General features: G+C 39.3%; 3 protein-coding genes across 4 annotated transcripts; 2 read left to right on the plus strand and 1 right to left on the minus strand.

The window, feature by feature from the left end:
* Positions 1-996: 996 nt before the first annotated feature.
* Positions 997-10,567, minus strand: LOC106922919 (uncharacterized). Its single transcript, XM_088006563.1, has 8 exons — positions 9,158-10,567; positions 8,899-9,023; positions 5,190-5,355; positions 4,023-4,588; positions 2,684-2,792; positions 2,468-2,542; positions 1,815-1,967; positions 997-1,650 (listed from the first exon to the last, which is right to left on the minus strand). Exons 1-8 carry the CDS (start codon positions 9,308-9,310, stop codon positions 1,468-1,470), a joined length of 1,530 nt encoding a protein of 509 aa, XP_087862689.1. The 5' UTR covers positions 9,311-10,567; the 3' UTR covers positions 997-1,467.
* Positions 10,568-11,385: 818 nt separating this feature from the next.
* Positions 11,386-14,234, plus strand: rpl27a (ribosomal protein L27a). Its single transcript, XM_014995680.2, has 5 exons — positions 11,386-11,464; positions 12,066-12,129; positions 12,220-12,295; positions 12,901-13,075; positions 14,060-14,234. The coding sequence occupies exons 1-5, from the start codon at positions 11,462-11,464 to the stop codon at positions 14,186-14,188; spliced, it is 447 nt and encodes a 148-aa protein (XP_014851166.1). The 5' UTR covers positions 11,386-11,461; the 3' UTR covers positions 14,189-14,234.
* Positions 14,235-14,377: 143 nt separating this feature from the next.
* Positions 14,378-18,856, plus strand: akip1 (A-kinase interacting protein 1). 2 transcript variants are annotated; one of them, XM_014995682.2, is made up of 5 exons: positions 14,378-15,177; positions 16,830-16,990; positions 17,118-17,192; positions 18,164-18,283; positions 18,402-18,856. In XM_014995682.2, exons 2-5 carry the CDS (start codon positions 16,841-16,843, stop codon positions 18,561-18,563), a joined length of 507 nt encoding a protein of 168 aa, XP_014851168.1. In that variant the 5' UTR covers positions 14,378-15,177; positions 16,830-16,840; the 3' UTR covers positions 18,564-18,856. The 2 variants fall into 2 exon arrangements, with proteins under 2 accessions (XP_014851168.1, XP_014851167.1); XM_014995681.2 differs by lacking the exon at positions 14,378-15,177 and adding an exon at positions 15,184-15,332.
* The last annotated feature ends 1,103 nt before the right edge of the window (positions 18,857-19,959 follow it).

The raw sequence follows: 19,959 nt of genomic DNA on the forward strand, positions 1-19,959 counted from the left end.
GAAATACGGCTGGATTAATCATAGCTAATGGACGGCTGGGGATCTTTTTGTTTTAAACATATAAAGAACTAGAGACGGTCCTATCAGAGGAGCCATTCCTCTCTGCAGCTGGAGGTATGTCTGATTTTTTTCCTCTTATTTTTGTGCATTAGTGATTCAAACCGACAGAACAAAGGCGGCGCGCTTTGATGTCCTTAAATGAAACATCTGCACAATAGAACGCTGAAAGGTGGTGGTGTTGGCTGGGGGAGGGGAGGCTGCAGCCGAAGAGGAACAAGGAAGGCCGACATGTGACTGAGGTTTAATGGACTGAATAAAGTGGGTTAAAGCATTAAAACGTCTCCGTAATAACATCTCATGGTCAGTTTCCGCCACTTCATCTGAACATTAACCACAGGAGTGCTGGCCTTCAGGAGCCTGCCAGACTTTCACTTCATTCAAACACACAATGTTTACAAGGGGAGGGTGGTGTGATGGGGGGAGGGAGGGCAGAGTGGGTTTCATTAGTGCTTCCAATGGATTTTTTTTCTTCCCCTATTTGAAAGTCTTTTTATGATGCTCATAGAGTCCAAGTGCTGCAGCTCTAAACACGATGCAGTATAGGAGGGGAAAAAAGGAGTCTTTTGAAAGCAGAGTGAAAGTAACTCTGTCCGCATGATATGGGATAAATTAGCCAAAGACGCAACTTCTGGTTCTTTGTGTGCGGTGATTTACGCTGAGCAGCATCTAAGCTAAATGTCCTGAAATAAAAACACTTGCGGACATGATTTGGATTCATAAATCTGAAAGCTGCAGTCGGGGCACTAATGGAAGCATGGCACACAGAGCAGAACAAGAATCACAGGAGAAGAAACGGACCGGCTCTCGCATGGGGAGGATGACTATGCAGCACCAATGTAGCATGAAGAGCAGTTTGCTTCCTGCTCATTGTGTCACATTTCAGTCCAAGACGTTTTAGAGGATTTTATGGGATAAAACACATAGTAGATAAAAATCTTTCTGGCATTTGCATTTAGTCTCCATTGCTCTGACACCACTTTTTCAGGCTGAGGACATCTTAGCCCATTTAACAATCATGGACAACCGAACCTGAAATTGCCCCCACAAAAACTCAACATTTTAATATTTACAGCCTGAAATGGAAATATTAAGAACAAGTGTCAACAATAACAGAGAAGCATGGCGTTGGTCAAGACTGGACAAACAGCTGATTGAACCAATCTTGTTGAAAAGTCTAAAGGACGGATTTATCCCCCAAAGTAGAAAAATATAGTTCATTTGTAACATAAACTGACCTTCCTGTTAAGCAGAGAAGACAGTCTACTACATTTTCTTGGAAAATTATAAATAACACCTGACAAATGAGTGAGTCCAGTCCAAACACAGAGAGGCCCATCTTTAGCTAGGTTGCTGTTCAAGCCGACATATGTTAGAAAACTAAATGAAAACAGAAGACAAGTAGACAGTCTATAGGTAGAATTTCCTTCCACTGAAGACATGTCTCCTCTTCCTGCTGAGCCACCGGTTGCGAGCTTTGTTCATCCTGTCCTGGCTGGCCGACGGGAACGTCCGCTCTGGGAAAACCTCCTTCAGACTGCTGAGGAAAAACACCTCCAGGGTTCGGCCGGCCTGGGCCACCTCCGAGTCTGGCTGCCCGGGACGAAACGGAGGAACGGTTAAAACCTGGAGACTCGCTTTCAGAATGTGGGTTGTGTAAACAGACTTTAACTCGAAGGAAAAGGGAACCAGCTTGTTGTTGTTATAACAAGCTGGGTCCCAGTTAGGAAACTACATTGTCCTAACTGTGAACTTACATAATTGAAAGTAGCGCAGTTCTTGAACATCAGCAAGATGTCGTCGACAAACTGCTCCGCTGTGAAGTAATGCAAAGTGTTGAATTTGTCCAGTTTCCTTCGGATCACTGACAGGTCAATGGGCCTCTTGATGATCTGGTAGTAGTTTCGAGCCTGGGGGACATTGTCAGGAATTAGAGTAGGAAGGAGACAAGTGTGTCTGCTTGGTTGTAAATTGGGGATTAAACTTTTTTTTTTATGTTGAACAAAAATAAAGCACACTCTACATAAAACCAGTAATACAGTAGCTTGTAGAGACACCTTTAGCAACAACGGTGTTTCATGAACGAATGTTTCCTTGGTGAAGCCCCGATTCTCGGCTCCCCAAAAACCGCCGAAATCACACTTTTAAAACACATTTCACAAATCCCAACCTGAGTTTCAAAGGATCTGTAGTCAAAATGATGTTTTCATTCCAGAATGACCAAAAACCACCTTGAAGGTAACCCTGAACCAGAGATTTCAGATTCTGCATCATTGCGTAGATATCACACGGAGCACTGCGTCCAATCACACTTGTGATGGTTCGTCTTAGTGGGGTACGTTTTTCTCCAGGTGGTTTCTAAAAGGCGTTAAAGTTGTGGAGGAATTTCATGTGATTGTGTTGAACTGACCAGCGGACTGACGGGATCGTGGAATGGAACGCTGAGGGGGTGACAGTACAGCATGAGAGACAGCTTCTCACACCTCTGCAAGAAAAACACAGCACAGGAAGAGAGAGGAACACTGTTGGCAACTGGGATTTGAAGAAGTAGTGGAAGCAAATTTGAGAATTCGTAATTCTCCTTTAATTTCAGCACTCAGACAGCTGATTGTGTATTAAAACTTACTCTCTGGTCCTGGTCGGACAGTGTGTAAGGCACTCTGACCGCCCCACAGGGGTGTGTGTTCTCCACCGGGTCCTTGTCAGTTCTACACAGCGTACACACCCAGTCTCCTCTGTCGATTTAAGATCAGGACATGTGAATGAAAACGTTGGAGAAAAAACCCCCAATGAAAATCAAATGTTTTTTCAAGTTATTACAAACTTTCTCTTCCAACTGTGGTCACTTTTGTAAGTTTTAGTAAAATCCCTAAGATCTCTTGAGGAAATCTTAAAAACTTCACTTCAGTCTGAAAACAACATATCAGTACACAGCAAATACTGAATATTTTTCATTTTTTGGTCATGTAATCACATCACGATTAATATGGATTTCTCATCCGCTTTGGGATATTGTAGCGATTAGCTGAAATACCTTAAAGCAACGGGACATTTCTGTATCTGCACCATCAGTTTCAGTCCCAGTGTGCTGGTGGAGTTGGCACCAGTTGTGTCATTAGCTTAGCAGAGCATGTAGGTGGTAGTTTGGGTGCGTGTGGGTAGGGGAGAGAATGAATGAATGCCTTATGGCAGAGTGTATGACTGCTAGTTTATCACAAGTTATGTATCGGTGTTAGTTTTGAACATGATTTCAATCTATCAATCTATTTTCTATCTAATCTTCATTTTAGCTAACTTTTTAGCTAGTTAGCTAGCCCCCTGGTTCTACCTAACTTTTATCTGGATAGCTAGCTACCCAAATAACACTTAGCTGATCTCGCCGACACTCTGAACCCCCTGTGTTATGTGACTCGAAGCCTGGGGACCAAATCCTGCGCAACATTATTATTTTTTCTGTGGCCCTCCAGATTCTAGGGACACAAAAATAGAGCTTTCAAGAAAACAGTTGTGTACTTGTAATTTTTATTTCATCAATCAAATCAAAGTAGCTTTGTCTGTATACAGCCAATGACATAAATGTGAAAAGATGTTCAATGTTATTTAATTTTAAGAACTTATCAAAAAGAGAGAGCTGTTTTTTTTTATGTGTTTTATCAGTATAGTTTGCTAGACTCTGCCCTTTGAGGACATTAGCAATGTTGACATGGCCCAAAATGAAAATGGATTTGGCAGCCCTACTTTTTTTGTTGAAGAAGTCCTTTTAGTTGCAGCAAGAGAAGTTGTGTGACTTCATGTGCTGTACAGCCGTTGTAAAATAAATCAGGGTAGCGTGGTCTGAAGGATACCTAAATGAAACACTAATCTCACCTACTGAAAGATCTAGACATGTTGTGATTATGTCCTGAGGTTTGCTACAGCTGATCGAATCTGAAGTGTGAACTTTGACATGTTCACACGGTACTTACACTGGGAAGCTAATGAGAGAAGGTACATGACAATCCAGGTGGTAGACTTTCGGGCAGCGGTCACAGCACAGCAGCTCTCCACCGTTCATACAAACGGCACAAAAATCTTCACTCTCCTCCGTCTGTACAGTCCCCGCTCCGGATTCTGACTCCAGTTTGGTCAAGTAACAGAGGTCAGTGCTTCCATCGTCACTGAGCTCCGTTACAAATACGTCGGCTTCACATTTAACATCAGGGTCGTCCTCCAGCTGCAGGCACAGGTCCCGGTTCGCCTCTGCCTCCGGGTCCAGTTCCATCACCACGGCCTGCTTCGCATCTGGGTCCAAGTAGAAGGTTTCCGTTTCGCTTCTCCCATCATCCGACCCGGAATCCAGAAGGATGTAAGGCTGATCCGGGTTGGATTCGCAGTCAAACCCCGAGTCTTGCTCTGGTTCTCCGTATGGTGAACCTTCGGGACAGTACGGTTCAGTCCAGCATGCGGACATGGGTTCTACCTGACACTCATCAGACTGGGGCGGGCCTTCGTTGACTTCCAAGATGTCTTCTTGAGTTGGACTGAACCCATTCTGTCAGCAGATGGTATAGAAAACAGAATTAAGCAAACAAAATGCATACTTATCTAAAACGGCAGATTAGGGCAATTGTAGATATAAACAAAAAGGAGAACATTTCCACTGAAAAACTCCTAAATTTTCTAAAAAACAAAAAAAACAAGAAAGTTTCTGCGCTCCAAAAGTCAAAAATATGCAATAAACAACTCGACAGATTAATCTCAAAATGCCAGTTTTCTAGCAAGATTCTGACTTCTGAAGCAAATTTTCGACTTTTCAAGCCACAGAAACGTCCTTGTTTTTTCTCAAAGAAATTTCTGAGATTAATCTAAAAATTTCAGTTTTTTTCTTAGATATTTTTGACTTTTCATATTCCAGTTTCTTTTAGAAATATTCTGAGATAAATCTAAAAACAATGTAGTCTTTTTCTGGTAAATTTTCAACTTCTCAAGCTCAGAAATGCTGTTGTTTTTTCTAGCAAATTTCTTGGACTAATCTCAAAACGTCAAGGCTCTTTGGTGGAGATTTACTCCCTTTTTTTCTATCTCCAATGGCCCTAAATACATCGTCACACTTATCTTTGTCTCATACAAATAAAATATGTAAACTTGCGGACCTGTTGAGGACAGTTTAGAGAAACTACATCTGCTTGAAGAGGCAGTCGGAACAGAGACACCACAGGCTGCAGAGATGATGACGACACACGCTGGAAGTTCAGGCGCTCCAGACTTACAACAGCAATGGCGGAATTACCCAGAATCCTCTGGGCTTCTGGATGAATCCTGCGAAGATAATCCGAGGCAACGTGAGTTGATCAACTCAGCAAAGTCAGCGAGTTATTTTCAGAAAGTTACAGGGTGACTGAATGCCTTTCCTGATCAGTAAATAAAAAGGCTTTAAGCCAGCTAAAGTTAGCTATATAGAAAGAGATAAATATATGAAAAATATGGGAAAAGAATGAGCTAAGTGATTTATTCTGGCTAAAAATAAAACGTACATTTACCAAGGTTCTTAAGTGAAATTAAAGTGTAAACTTTTCAACTTGGTTTTCTACACATACAGTTGGATGTTTGGAAACTATCTTAAAGAAAGAACCCAGGCTGTCCACTGTGATGGTTTTTCCTCTGAAGACCAGTTTATTCACAAGGGCATACCACAAGGTTCTGCATTAGGCCCCTGGCTATCTTGCATATTTGTTTTATTTGAGTATTTGCATATATTTTATTGTATGTCTGTGTTTGCTGATGTTTTTCTCTCTGTATGTTGCCAGTCTAGGCCAGGTCTCTTGGTCTAATAAAAGGTTGTTATCATTATTGTTATTTGTATTACTGTTTTATTACACTGCATGTTTCGAAAGCCATATGAGGATATATATATATGTCCATCCATGATCCATTCACATGCTACTGCGATAGTCAGAAAATGTGTTGAACTTAAAAGCTCTCTGGCTCCACCTGCTGTCTGTCTTTATGTAGTGCAGCTTGTGTCAACCTCTCAAATTATTTGATGCAAAACTGCATCCAGTGTGCAAACTCAAACAGTGCTGTGTGAGTGGATATCTACTCAACCCCCTTTATTCTGATACCCCTGAATAAACCCAGCAAACCTCTCGCTTTCAGGGGTCACCAAAGTCGTCAAAGGGTTTGTTGGATAAGATGAGCAAACAGACAGCATCATTAAGACAGAGACACACAGCAGACAGACAGATTAATCTACCGTCCAAAAATGACAAATAGCTTAGCACAAAACATTTATATTAGGGATGCTCGATATTATCGGCATGGTATCGGTATCGGCGGATATTGGCGCTAAAATTTTACATCGGCCATTCTGTCAAAATAACTCACGAATATAAAAGGCGTTGATTTTATATGACAAACCAGTGAGAATGATGCCTGAAGCACAATGTCATCAGAAACTAAGTATTAATGCACAAATGATGTGCTTTTCATTTGTTGCTTGTGAACAGATTGAGTTTAGTTTAGTGAAGATTTGCAAATTTGCACTGTTTGAGTATCATTGTCTTAGAGAGCAGATGTTATGAATAAATCTGACATTAAACATAATGCAAGTTGAAAGTGTTGCATCATTTTCAGCCTCCTTTTTAGCATTTGCATTTGGCAGCAGACTAAACTGACAAAGATAATGCAGTATTTTAATTTCTCAGTAGAATAAGCCATATAGTTTATAGTAGGTAGGTGTAGGAAAAAAATATCGGTATTGATATTGGTTATCAACCAAATTAGTTTTTAGTATATCAGCATATCGGATATTGACCATCCCTAATTTATATTGTATATTGAAATATATGAAGATACACTTAAACGTCAGTGTAAGACATAAGAAACAAATACTCACAGTAAATAATATACATTAGAATAAGGTATAGTACTTCCAGTGACAATATCTTCTAAGTCTTCACTTGACCTCCAAATAGCTCAACAATAGAAAATAAAAAGCTATAATAACATAACATAACTATAGCAAAGCTTGGGTACAAACCAGATGTCTCACTTTAACATAAACCGTAGGTGAGGGTCTTGTGTCTCATTCATTATTGGTTAGCATGAAGATTAATCTCAACATTTCATTTATTTATTTATTTATTTATTTATTTATTTATTTATTTATTTATTTATTTATTGCTTAAATTTACTCGTCCCCAACCTTTTTATTACCGCGGACCGGTCAAGACTTGGAAATTTTGCTGCGGCCCGGGGGAGGGACGGGGGTGAGAACCGTCAGATAAGGCTTCTGCCTTATCTGGTGTTCCCGCTAAATCCTGAATATACCTAATTTGGGTTGTCTTGGCCCGATTATCGCAGCCTGTGGGGTTTTCCCTGACTGGGAAGGAGAATGCAACCTGTTGAATGTAACGGGTAGCCAATCAGAAAGCGCGGTGACGTAAGAACAGAGGGGAATCCCAAACACCTGACATATCGCGCAACTGAGAGTCCGGTGGATATCGGAGATATGTGGAAATCTTTATTATATGTAAAGGTCATATGTTTATTATGTTTATTAAGTTAAAAATGTTAACTATGAAAAATCATAGTCACCTTCAAATCATAGCGCAGCAAATAGAGCGGCTGCTCCCGTCCGCCTTTTCTTTTTAAGTCTTTTAAAATCTCTTGAGCCGACAAACTATCACTATTGTTTCTACATCGTCATCCGTGTTTGGTCATTCTAAATTCCCGTTTACTATGTTGGGGTTTTTACTGGATTATCCTCTGGAATCGGGATGTTCGTGACTGGAATCGGTTCGTGTGGTTTGTTGCTCCTGCCTGTTGTTCTTTTATCAGCTCTGTGATCACAGAGGTTTGGAGAATCGGCCGACAATCCTTAAATCTTGCCGTCTAAACCAGACTTAAGGCTCACAAGCTCTACTCATCTCCTCTCGACCACTGCCCAAAAGCTCTCTGACTCTGGTCGCTATGGTAACGTTTACATATTCCTTCAAAATAAGATACAGATGCGCCACAAAAACGAACATTTTACTTTCGTGAAAATTTTAACTCACGATAATGACTAACGGGAGCCCTGAGCTTGTTTCTCTGCAACGAGACGGTCCCATCTGGGAGTGATGGGAGACAATGACACCCGAAGTGTTGCTTATATCCACAGCCTGCTTGGTCTCTACGTGGCGAAGCAGTTTGAAGCTTCATTGCCTCATTAGCAGCCGGTCGCCGCATGTTACGCAGAGCGGCTTGTAATGTTTGACTCACCTACCGGTCTGAGATAAATCCATCCTCCTGTCTCTTCTCTGGGCCTTTTCCCCTTCACAAAGAAACTTTCCAAAGACATCTGATCAGTTTCTTACTCATTTTGCTGCTTGTGGGCTCAGTGTTGGAGCGCAAGTAACCGAGAGAATCCGGTTACAGGATTTTCAAAATAAAAGATCCTCCAGACTCAAATAATACATAAAACGGAAATATTAAATTATTTCTTGCGCGGCCCGGTACCAATTGGGGTAGTGGGCAGTGGGGTTGGGGACCACTGCCCTAACCCTTAGTACCTCCTTCTGTTTTGCTGTTTTCTTTCTACCGAAGAATCTAATTCAATGGGAGAAATCCCAAAAGGAGCAGTGAACAGAGATTAGAATCAAGCAGAATTGTGTAGAAAGGTAATAGTCAGACTAGGGTTGAATACAAATTTCTCTTGCAAAACATTTTGAGAAAACATCATCCTTTTTTTGTGGTTCATTCTGACAATTTTGCACTAATTGTGTTGGTCCGTCTCTTAAAACTCCACTCACGAGAGCACAGTAATTATCTCAAATCTCAAACTATTCCTTTAAACATAATCATAGCAACAAGGCTGCTTACCTCATCGTCTTCAGTAAATCTTTGACACTTTTGTCAGCCTGAGTTTCCAGTTTCCCAGAAGAAGATGCTCGATTTCTTTCTGTCCTGGACCAGTTTTCCAACTGGCCCAATCCAGAAATGGTGAATTACATGTAAAAAGAAGGGGGGGGGAAAACTTAGTGTCAAAATAATATCTATATTTATGTTCTGTTTACTTGACTAACTCGTCTCACACGTAGCTTGGTCAGTCTTTAATAAAAACAGAGTACGTGTGCGTTACATTTTCCACCGCTGGGCCCGGATCCTCTGCCGCTGTTGCCAGAAGCGGACCCGTCTCTGGTGTCGGCGGCTCTCTGCACCCGACTCCCTGTGGCAACGGGGCGGCTCTCCTCTGGGGAAAGTTGCCATGGGCTCTCTTTGTCAGGGCTGCCATCGCCCGGAGATCAGGGCCTCTTGTGGGCGAATCAACAGGACAGGAGACACACAGAAGCCACTGTCGGTTTGAAATCCTCTGTGAGCTCCGTGTTCGACAGAGCAAAAAATAAATAAAATAAAATAAACACAAAACTGCAGAAAACACGGTGGGGGAAAAAAATCTGTCAAACTAACATTTCAGGTGATTTTTCTCTAAAAACTTTCCACCCAAAAGAAAAAAAAAATTGAAACCATACAACAAAAGGCACCAGGTATGAAACAGATACTGAAAACAATCTTATGTATTAAAAAAAACACTAGATCAAAACCTGATTAAACTTCACCTGAGTGTGAAATAAACAAATCCAAAACCAAGATGTCAGCTTCAGATATCCAGGAGAAGACGAGTGAATCTACAGCCACAGAGGAGAGGGATGGACCTGTTCCATGTGCCCACTGTCAGGGGAGAGGAGATGTGTGATCTGATTGGTGGAGAGCGGACTGAGCCTCAGCCCCCTGATAATTCAGCTCTGTTCACCAGAAGTCACAACAGGTGAGGTGTTTGTTCAAACACATTTCAGGCTCTGAGATTTGGTTTCTTTTCTTCTGGTGTTTACAATTAGTTATGTTAAAAAAAAAAAATAAAAAAAAAAACTTGGTTATGATTATTAAAAAAAAAAGACATTCACAAAAAAGTCTTGCTGTTCATGACAATGTTAGTTTGATTTTTAAACTTCTTAATGTTCCAGAGTGCTGCAGTTCAGAAGGTGAAAAGAAGAAAACTTCATAGACTAACTTCAGGTGGGTAGGATTTCTGTCAGAGGAAGAGTTGTCAAAGAGCGAGAGCTTCACAAAGATCTGGAAACAGTAAGGATTTCTTTTTTTCCCACAAAAGAAAAACAGGAAATGTGCTAAACTGCCTCTATTCACGCTCACTGCACAACACTCCACTGATGAAGAAAAAGAGTTTTGAAGCCTGCTTACAGTTTCCTGCAGAAGATTTGAACATGCCCATCAAAAACTGGGAGAGCTATACTCTCTGGATGTCTTTACACACAACATGTTTGGAGGAGGAACAGGGCTGGATTTAAATGACTTACAAAATTTCTTTTAACTCACATTTGATGCGTACAGCTTTATTGAAACAACTCAAGGCAGCAAAGTTACTTGATAAAATGGCACATAATACTGCTCCTTCTAAAAAATTCTGTTAGCATGTTCAATGCTTGTTCACCATGTCATTACAGTTTTTTAAACATAACTTTATTTGTAGAGTAATTTCTTTTCTGTGACATCATATGTTGAGTACGCATTTTAACTACTGTATGTAAAATTAGCACAAATCAAAATGACAGCATTTCCACTTTGTGTAAAATACTCCTCAGGTAGCCTTCAGCAACACCAGTGTGAGATTGAAATTAAGAATTCCTCCCATATGATTAGAAGGAAACAATTTTTTTTAAATCAAAATATTCCTTCCTGTGTCTGGTGATCTCACTTAGCAGTTTATGTTGCCCAGGAATGATGTACCATCTGTTTCAGACAGACACAGCCTCATGTATGGCAATCCAGCCTTTTTTCTTCTTTTTTTTTCGCAAAGCATCTCACCTACACACTGACATAGTTGAGACACCTCACATTTTGTACTTTAAAAAAAATTGTTTTTATGATAATAAATTGGTTTATTTATGCTAAAAAACGTTATATTTTCTGCTCATTGAATATTTCCTCCTACCGTTTTTTACAACTAACTTTCATAAAATGTCTGTTTCTACAAATTCCCACAGAATGCAATAAAATAAAATATCACATTTGATGTGACTTTGTTTAAAATGGTTCATCTTACCACTCTGATGATGCTGAATTCCTCCTATGAGACAAGCAGCTGCAGCTGATGTGGCAGTCTGCCGCTGAAAAACCATTTGAGGTTGAGAATCTCATCTCCCTGTGCGTTATTTTAACCAATGAGAAGTTACACTCTGTAAAGGTGTAAAGCAAACTTTGAATAACGGACCTTTTTTATGTAAATCAGCTCCAACTCTGAGTGTGTGTTCCGCTATGTAACGTTAGGTGTCGCTGTGGCTATTAAGCCCGAGTTTGTCAAGAAAGCAAGTCTCGCACAAAACCGCGTTGTTTCCAAATCGCGTTCCTCTTTCAGCTAACCTCCAAGATGGTAGGTGCTACCATGTAGTCCCTGTGTACTGAAATGCAGCTAAATCTGTTCCCATCCTCGTTTATACTTCCAAAATATAGAAAATTTACATTCTCGTTATATACATTCATCTATAATTGACCATCCTTTTGTGTTATTTGTACACTTTATTAAGATTATCTGGCTTTCTGAGCGTTTTACACTGTGCTAACCGGGTTTCCTAGGGCCACGGCTCTTGTTTAGTTACTTTTCCGGCACTAATTAACATTATATCCATAACGACTACACGAACATTTGTTCTTCAAATCATAATGTGGATGCCGTATGAAATTTATTTTCGCTGTTGGGTGTTGTAGTAGCATAACTAGCCACCGGCTAGTGGTTTTAGCTGTTAGCTTTCAAGCTCATAGACAGCATGCAGTGTATTTGTACACTTCAGCGAGTTTAGTGGTTGGAACGTAAATTTGTGGCTCCAGATTAGTTAAATAAATGCATTGGAACTGTTAAAGTCGGATTTTATCAGAAGAAAATGTGTCATCTTCATCGATTTCGATCATGACAATTGCTAAGCTAAATCAGTTCACAATTTCAAGCATAAGCCAACTTTTTTTTTTTCTTACAGCCTACCAAGAAGTCCAAAACCAGGAAGCTCCGAGGACATGTGAGCCATGGACATGGTCGCGTTGGTGAGCATATTCTGTGGTTTTAATGCAGAATGTTAAGAGTTAACAGGTATTGTAGAGTTGTCCCTAACAGCAGCTGGTTTCTGTCCACAGGGAAGCACAGGAAGCATCCTGGAGGTCGTGGTAATGCTGGTGGTATGCATCACCACAGAATCAACTTTGACAAATAGTGAGTAGTAAAAAAAACAAAAACACCTTTCTTGTTTGGCTCGTTCGTGGGTTCGGGTATGATGGAACTTTTATTTTTACCAGACTTGAAACAAATCTTATTTTTTCTTTTTGAACCTTGATGCACCAAGGTGACATTAACTTGCTCTTTCCCAATATGTCTGGTATCCAAACGTTTGTGTTTACAGTCTTAACAGCCGTGTTTCTATCAAGGTTTTTTTGTAATGCATATTTTAAAGTTTGAAAAGTTTGATGCAAGCGGCAAAAATCTAAATAACTTCCTTAAGATCGCATAAAATACGTTTTTCACGCTTGCTTGACGTGGTTCATGCGCTAATGGTTTGAAACACATTAGCAGAATAAGTTCTGACGTAGTAAATGTGCCCGTCCATTGTTAGATGTTAGATGTGTGCCTGACCAGAGCAACAAAACTTTGACAAGTTGAAGTCCAAGCCTCCAGCTTGGAGGGACAGGCACTCCTTGTGGGATAAAAAAAAAAGTAACCAGTTACTGTCTCCTCTGCTGTATGAAAACGCTCCGTCTGCTTACAGGCTCCTCTGGTTTTCATAGATTTGTTCTGAACCAGTGCTGCTTTGTCTTCCTCAGCCATCCGGGCTACTTTGGGAAGGTGGGCATGAGACATTACCACCTGAAGAGGAACACGTCTTACTGCCCCACCATCAACCTGGACAAGCTGTGGACGTTGGTGAGCGAGCAGACCCGGGTCAACTACGGCAAGAAGCCCGAGGGCCCCGCGCCCGTCATCGACGCCGTGCGCGCTGTAAGCTCCTCGTCGATTCATTCACCTAAATCTGCACTTTATGGGATCCACAGGCAGAACTTTGGTCTGTGTTTGGGCGTAAAAGCAGAAGTTTGTTTGTGGTAGTTGTGGTTTGTTTTGATCTTTGGATTTGGTGGAAATGTAGCTTCAGCAGGATTTCTGTTTCAAATTTATTGGAAAGGGATTAAAAGCTTAAAATCAAAGATACATCTTAAGATTGAATAGAATTTTGAGGCACTTTGAAATGAGGTTTTTTTTTTTTTTTTTTTTTTTGTCTTGGGGCTGAAAGAGAAATATTCTCTTCGTTCCTAAATTTGGAAGTTGTCCCACAGAACCTAATGCAGAAAGGCGTTAAATTTGATTTAACTTCTGGTTTAAGCAAAGTCAAACATTATATTTACCTGAAATGGGTAAACAAATTCAGTGAGAATATGTTTACATATTAATATTTGCGATTAAGAAACTTAAATTTGAAACTGTTGTACTGGCAGGAGAAAATGAGTTGGATTGGCTCTGTACATACAATAAAGTGAAAAGCCGTTACCATAGCAGTGCTAACTTGTGCCCCAGATGTTTATCAGGTTAGATGTACATTTTATTAATATTTTAAAAAATGAAACTTTGTAAGCTTCTAGATAATCTTCCTTCTGTTTGCATTTCCTCTATTCTCCATCTTTAATAGTTTTTCTTGTTTACTTGTAAAGATTAACTTAGAGGTTGAAAATGGTTACTAAAGCAAGTGGTATCTGATTGTAATGATTGTTAAATTGAATTAATATAGCAAACATATAATATTATGTGTATGGTATTGTATGTTTTTCCTCATCCATCACCATATAAATGTTGGTTCGGTTTCATGTGTTCTGTTTATTCTTCCAGCCATTTGTAATTGATCCTGTGATATAATCAGCTATGGAATATTTGATGCTTTTTGCTACGTCTTCATAAATAATTTGGTCTCATTGTTGTCATTTTTCTGTGCAGGGTTACTACAAAGTTCTGGGCAAAGGCAAGCTGCCCAAGCAGCCCGTGATCGTCAAAGCCAAGTTCTTCAGCCGCAAGGCCGAGGAGAAGATCAAGGAAGTGGGAGGAGCCTGTGTGCTGATGGCATAACATTTCTTTCTACTTGTTTTTGGCAGAATAAACTGTGTAAATGGAACTTGTTGTCTCATTACTGTTGACAGTAGAAAGATCAAGAGTGAACTTAAACGTTTATAACAAATGGCCTACAAGTTTTAACTGTCAAAGCCTCTAAAACTGAAAAACTGACTGTTCTCCTGTAAAATGTCCCTTTATACATGCTGACAGCTTTTAATTGGATGAACTACAGGGGAAGTCTGTTCACTTTTCAGTTTCATTTCAATGAAAAATAAAAAGGTGGAATAAATCGACTGATTGGTTTTCCAGAATAAATTAGAGAAATGTCGGATCTAGAAAGTTAGAAATTTAAAAAGTCATTAATAACTTGAGCATTGACAATTTCAGTTATAAATTTGTGTACATCACTGCATTTGTAAAGCTACACAGATGTTTAGGCGGAACAGGAACAGCAAAAAGCTACACTTACACATTTCTGCCTGAGGATTGCTGGATATGAATACACTTTATGCTCATTGGCTTCTAAAATGGAAGATAGAAATGGGTTCAGTCTGAATATTTGCATTCTAATAAATGAAAACTGGTTTTCCCTGTTTCTAAACTTTTTAAATCCTAGTTGAACAAGAATGGAAAACAGATGCAGAAATAAATCTAGGAAGGAAAAAAAATATACAAAAATCTAAGAAAGGAAAAAAGTAGGTTAGAAAAAAATATGTGATTAGAAAGAGGATGCTCTTTATTAATTTTAAGGATTCATTCAGTCGAGTTTGCAAACTTGTTAATGAAAAATTTTGCATAAATAAGTTAAACTTATGTTAAAAAATACAACTTTCAGAGTTATAATAGAGATAATACCACTGAGCCTTTTAAACATTTAATTTATTATTCCAAGCAAAGAAGCGCGGTGACGTTTCATCTGTGTGCTTCCTGAAAGGGGCGGGGTTTAACGAGCAGGATTTCCTGTCATTTCATTTGAAAAGAAAGTGACAGTTGTCAAGGAAAATGTGAGTATCTCTGATAAGCGTCGGTTCTCCAAAGTTCTGGTTCAGTTAAAATAAACCAGGTTCCGTGCCGGCCGAACCAGCAAGGCGCCGACGATGTAAACTAGACCTGCTGCAGATTAGTGGCGTGGTGACGGGAGAGTTGTTGTGACGACACGGTAGGAAACCGCGGCGCGTGCAGGCGAACATATGTGTTTTTATTAACAGTGTTTTTATTTTGAGTTTCTGAACCTTTAATGCTGTAAAGCTACTAGTTAAGGCCTTAGTTTAATCTATTGAAAGAGTTAGCTTGTCACCTGCGCACCTAAATAACGATTTAATGTGAATTAAGTCGTCGTTTTTTGATCCTCATCCACCTACATGCAAAAACATCTGATTAAAGCATACCTAAAATTAATCCTAAAACGCTCTTGAACCACTTAGAGTGCATGCAAATGTTTGAGGTCTTTGTAAAGGGAACAATTAAAACTTTTAGGCTGAGCAGTCCAATTTATTGAGCCTAAAGCCATGAGCTGGTCTTGCCAGTGTTTCCCAGAAAGCTTTCTGTGTGAGATGCCTGACTCCAGTCAACTTGCATTCACCACAGCAACGTCCACAAAGTGATGAAATAATGTCTTGTACCACTTTCTTGTTTTGTGGAGCACTTGGTAGTACCCACTCAGCGCATCTGATACATCCTCTCCTCCCACGCAACTGAAAAATTAAAACGGAAAAGAAAAAAAACCTAAGGAACAAATCAAATTACAGCCAAACATGATGCATACAGACTGTAGACCTTTACAGCTGGGGGAACCTGAACTTCTTTCCTTGTCCATTTTGCATCTCTATCTTTGACATTCCTGCCAGCTGTGTCCCCTCATGTGCCATGTTCAAAGTAGAACACAGACGGACATCCCTGGTGTGTCTCCACTGCACAAAATAGGCAGAGTCCTTCTAGATCCCTTTTCTGTTTGTTTTTGATTGTGCCATATGCCCAGATTCTCTTTTCAAGGAGGTCAGTGAAGAGGTCAGTGAAGAGCTGTCTACATACAGCTTGTATCCAGTCCCTAAGATTTGTGCATTCAAAAGCTTATGTCCTGTGTCATGAGTTAAGCCTTTATGTCTCCTTTGGGGTCAGTTTTTCCTTCATAAATGAAGTAATCCCAGGTGTAATCATTACTGGAATCAGCTAAAACATAAGGTCTGAAAATGAGGACTTTTCTTTTTTTTTAATCTTGAGGATTTTCTGATAGGAGCTAATGAAAATGTGGATTTAAAATTAGAATGATTCTTCAGACCAATAAAATAAAGTTTTACAAACAGGAAAGTAGGCTTACTGAAACAGATGTAAGTCTGCACTCATAAAGACATAAAAACTTAAAATTTGTAAAGAACACACCAGATTGGAAGACATTTAAACATCCAATATAAAATTCAAAAACCAAAAATGATAAAACAGGGGAAAAAAACCCTCAAAACCCAAACTATAAATAAACCGTATTATGAAGTTTCCATAAACATCTATCCATGATGAATTGATTAATTGCTCAATGCAGCTGGTTTACTCATCTTATTTAACGAATGACAGACTGGAACGGTCAGACGTCATTACGAAAGACCTTCAGTGTTAATTTTCAGCCAATTTGTCAGACAACATGTGACCTATGACCTTTCAGGTAACGCGTTGATGGCAAGCCAGGCCTGGCTGGAGTTTTCCCTGCGTCGCTCGAGCAGGCTTGGCTTGGAGGTGCTGGAGCGAGCGTCCAGGCGCGACGTTGACTGGACCAGCATCAGAGCATCCCAGACCTCCGCAACGTCCGACCAAGGCGCTACTGAGGTGGGAACGTGTTCTTATCGGGTTCCCACTTCTATACCTGCTGTCGGTTTGTGTTCTGTCCATCCACTGTGCGCCTCATCACATCGTGTTAAACAAATACGCTTTCGTTTCATTCTGCACCTTTCAGAATACCCAGTCGGAGCTTCGTGATGCCTTTGCAAATATCAAATCGTTCATGGCACAGACGAGCCACACCTGCCAGGTCAGAGAGGATCTCTTAACTTTTGTTGTGCGTACACTGCAGTGCAATTAATGCAAGTGTTCCTCATGACGTCATGCTACAACCACATTTTATTGGGATCATACAGATGTACAGCACCAGTTGTCTTAGTAATCGATTAATCGATTATTCTTAGACCGATCGCAATAAGTCAGTTAATTGCATAATTCCTTTTCAAAGGACCGTTTTGTTTAGAGAGATTTCATAATTCATTTTATTTGTTGTTTTGTTTGTTTTATTTTGGATATTTAAAAAGTCTTCTGTTGGATTGTTAAATGTTCAGATGGATTTAAAGTTTATTCATCTTTGATCATGTGTTCTTGAATTATTATGCCATTACTATTATATTACTTGAAAATGATCTCAACTCAACAATATTGTCGTTTTTTTCCCAATAAATAATTGATTAATTTATTGTCCAGCAAAATTTGTTACTGTGACAGGCCCAATTATTCTGACGATTAATCGTTTATTCGGATAAGGAAAATTGTCACATTCTGCAGGGTTTTCATGAAACTACTTAAGCCTTTTCTATACAAGAGAAATGCGCTAAAAGATTAAAATTAACAATTCAGTTCCTTTAAAAAAAATCTATTGCTTAAAATTCCTGTAGTGAATTTGAAGCGGGTGAATATAAAAACAAAATGTCAGTTGAGGAGTTTTGGGTAAAACATGTTGACAAAGTTGTTTTTAATTTTATATTTGAAACGTATAAATATTAAATCTACGCCCCCAGGCTCTAAATTAGCTGACGATCATTTCAACAGTGGATTCATCACGATTAGTCGCTTTAGCTGAGTACATCTGTTTTCAGCTAACAAACAAGCTAAATTTTCTGGTCCTAACATCAAAAGATGTGGAAAAAGTTCAAGGGGTATGAATTATTTTTGAAAGATGCTGTTGAGACTAAAGAACAAAAAAAGACGGTGATTTATTTTCTTTGTTTTTTCTAGAAGTTTTATGAATCTGGCAGCTGCAGGGAGCACAGCGCCGTTGAGAGGGAGCACATATCCAAGTTCCACACGCGGCCAAGACCTGGGCAGTCGACATCTACACAGCCCAGGAGAAAACCTGTGAGACCCAGTACCGATCAGAACGTGTCTGTTTTAATGCAACCAAGAGTTTTAGCTTCAAGCTAAAGCATTAGCTACGTTCTATAGCTAATGCTAAAGTGTTTTATGTATTCCGTAGAGTTTCCCGCAGAAGCCCGTCTTGGCTAGGGATGAAGACTTTTACATCGAGGTGTCACCTGGAATGTACTCCGTCTCTGCCAGTGTCCCAGATTCACAGCCACAGACTCACCTGGTCAGCATTCAACCTGGAGAGAGCGTCGTCCTCACCTTTAACTTCTGACATCTTGGCCGAGCTGACCTGGCCATCCTGAGCTTCAATAACAGAACTGACCAATGCTAAGGCTACGTGTGAGTGTGTGTGTGTGTCCTTCTTGCCTTTTTTAAAGTCTTATGCTTCGCTTTCAAAATTGATTGCTTTTTTTAAATCATGGAGAAAAGCCATATTATTGGACATTTTATACTTGATTAGCAGAATTTTACCCAACATTATGTAAATATTTGTGGATTTTATAACCTGCGATGCTACTGCGCTTTATATATATTTTTTACAATAAAATATATATTTTTTCACAATTTTCTGTGTTTTACCAAGATAACAATCATCCAGCTCATTCTACATTCAGTGATGTTTCTTGTAAAGGCTTAAAATCTGGGTCTTTTTTGGCCATAAAGAAACATTTTGAGCCTGATGAAATATTTCGATTTCACCTGATGTTTTTGAGTATTATCCTCATTTTTCTAATCGAGACCCCTGTTTTTATAATTAAAATGGGCTAGAACATTTTAATAATGTAGAAACATATCATGCATGACTCTAAACGGTAGTGATGCACTAATCCGATATCAATATATGCATCAGTCCCAATATTGGAAAAAAATAAATTCTAGCTCAGGTCATGGTGATGATGTGCCCCATCAATAAGGGCAGATCTATTCAGTCTATTTCTATGCCTAGGGTTCTGAGAGGCATCATGCTTTATTATTTAATTTATATTATATTTAGAATTCCTAATGTCATTTTCTGAACCATTTGAAAGGTTTGTCCTTTTATATTTTACATGTTTGACCAAGCTTGTGAAGCTATTGGTGTATTTAAGCGTGCTGTACTGACAGAGTTACAAATACATTTGTAATGCAGGAGATTTTTGTCCGTGTTTAAAAAAAAAAAAGAAATGTTTTAAGTCAGTTCAGTACCTTTTCTGTATCGGATCGGTATCGACCATTACTAAAACGCAGATATCGGTATCGGAAGTGGAAAACAGTGGATTGATGCAGCCCTACCAAAGGGAGATGATCACATACTTCCTCACATATCAATAATTGTTTTCCACCAGTCTTCCATCCAGACTTACAATACAGAAAAGCTCAGTTTTTATTTCATTTGACTAAAGCACAAAGCCTCTGTTGCTAGCATGACTCCCAAACAACCAGATGGCAAGTTGGAATCGTCTAAATTAATGAGCAGCTGTCTTTTTTTAAAATCCCTGAATTATAATTAGTAAAAATGAAGCGAAATCTCTAATCTTTACTATTTTGAACAACAGCTAATAGAAATGGGCCTCTGGGTCACATCATATTTATGTTTATAAGGAAACAGTATTTTTTAACCAATAAAGTTAAGCTAGTCAATTTTAAAGAGTAAATATAATTTTAAATTACTTCACTTTGCAATTAAC

This window comes from Poecilia mexicana, unplaced genomic scaffold (assembly GCF_051168715.1).
Source record: "Poecilia mexicana isolate PSO_F unplaced genomic scaffold, ASM5116871v1 scaffold_6, whole genome shotgun sequence".
NCBI classification, from domain to species: Eukaryota; Metazoa; Chordata; class Actinopteri; order Cyprinodontiformes; family Poeciliidae; genus Poecilia; species Poecilia mexicana.

What these genes read in the sequence shown, in the direction of transcription:
- LOC106922919 (XM_088006563.1), bottom strand. Translation starts at nt 9,310, where the DNA reads ATGGCAGCCCTGACAAAGAGAGCCCATGGCAACTTTCCCCAGAGGAGA. An exon ending in TCTCTCATTAGCTTCCCAGT is followed by an intron (nt 2,793 to 4,022) that starts GTAAGTACCGTG and finishes TTAAATCGACAG; the next exon opens with AGGAGACTGGGTGTGTACGC. An exon ending in ACGATCCCGTCAGTCCGCTG is followed by an intron (nt 1,968 to 2,467) that starts GTCAGTTCAACA and finishes AATGTCCCCCAG; the next exon opens with GCTCGAAACTACTACCAGAT.
- rpl27a (XM_014995680.2), top strand. An exon ending in CCATGGACATGGTCGCGTTG is followed by an intron (nt 12,130 to 12,219) that starts GTGAGCATATTC and finishes TTCTGTCCACAG; the next exon opens with GGAAGCACAGGAAGCATCCT. An exon ending in TCATCGACGCCGTGCGCGCT is followed by an intron (nt 13,076 to 14,059) that starts GTAAGCTCCTCG and finishes TTTTCTGTGCAG; the next exon opens with GGTTACTACAAAGTTCTGGG.
- akip1 (XM_014995682.2), top strand. Translation starts at nt 16,841, where the DNA reads ATGGCAAGCCAGGCCTGGCTGGAGTTTTCCCTGCGTCGCTCGAGCAGG. An exon ending in AGACGAGCCACACCTGCCAG is followed by an intron (nt 17,193 to 18,163) that starts GTCAGAGAGGAT and finishes TGTTTTTTCTAG; the next exon opens with AAGTTTTATGAATCTGGCAG. An exon ending in CACAGCCCAGGAGAAAACCT is followed by an intron (nt 18,284 to 18,401) that starts GTGAGACCCAGT and finishes TGTATTCCGTAG; the next exon opens with AGTTTCCCGCAGAAGCCCGT.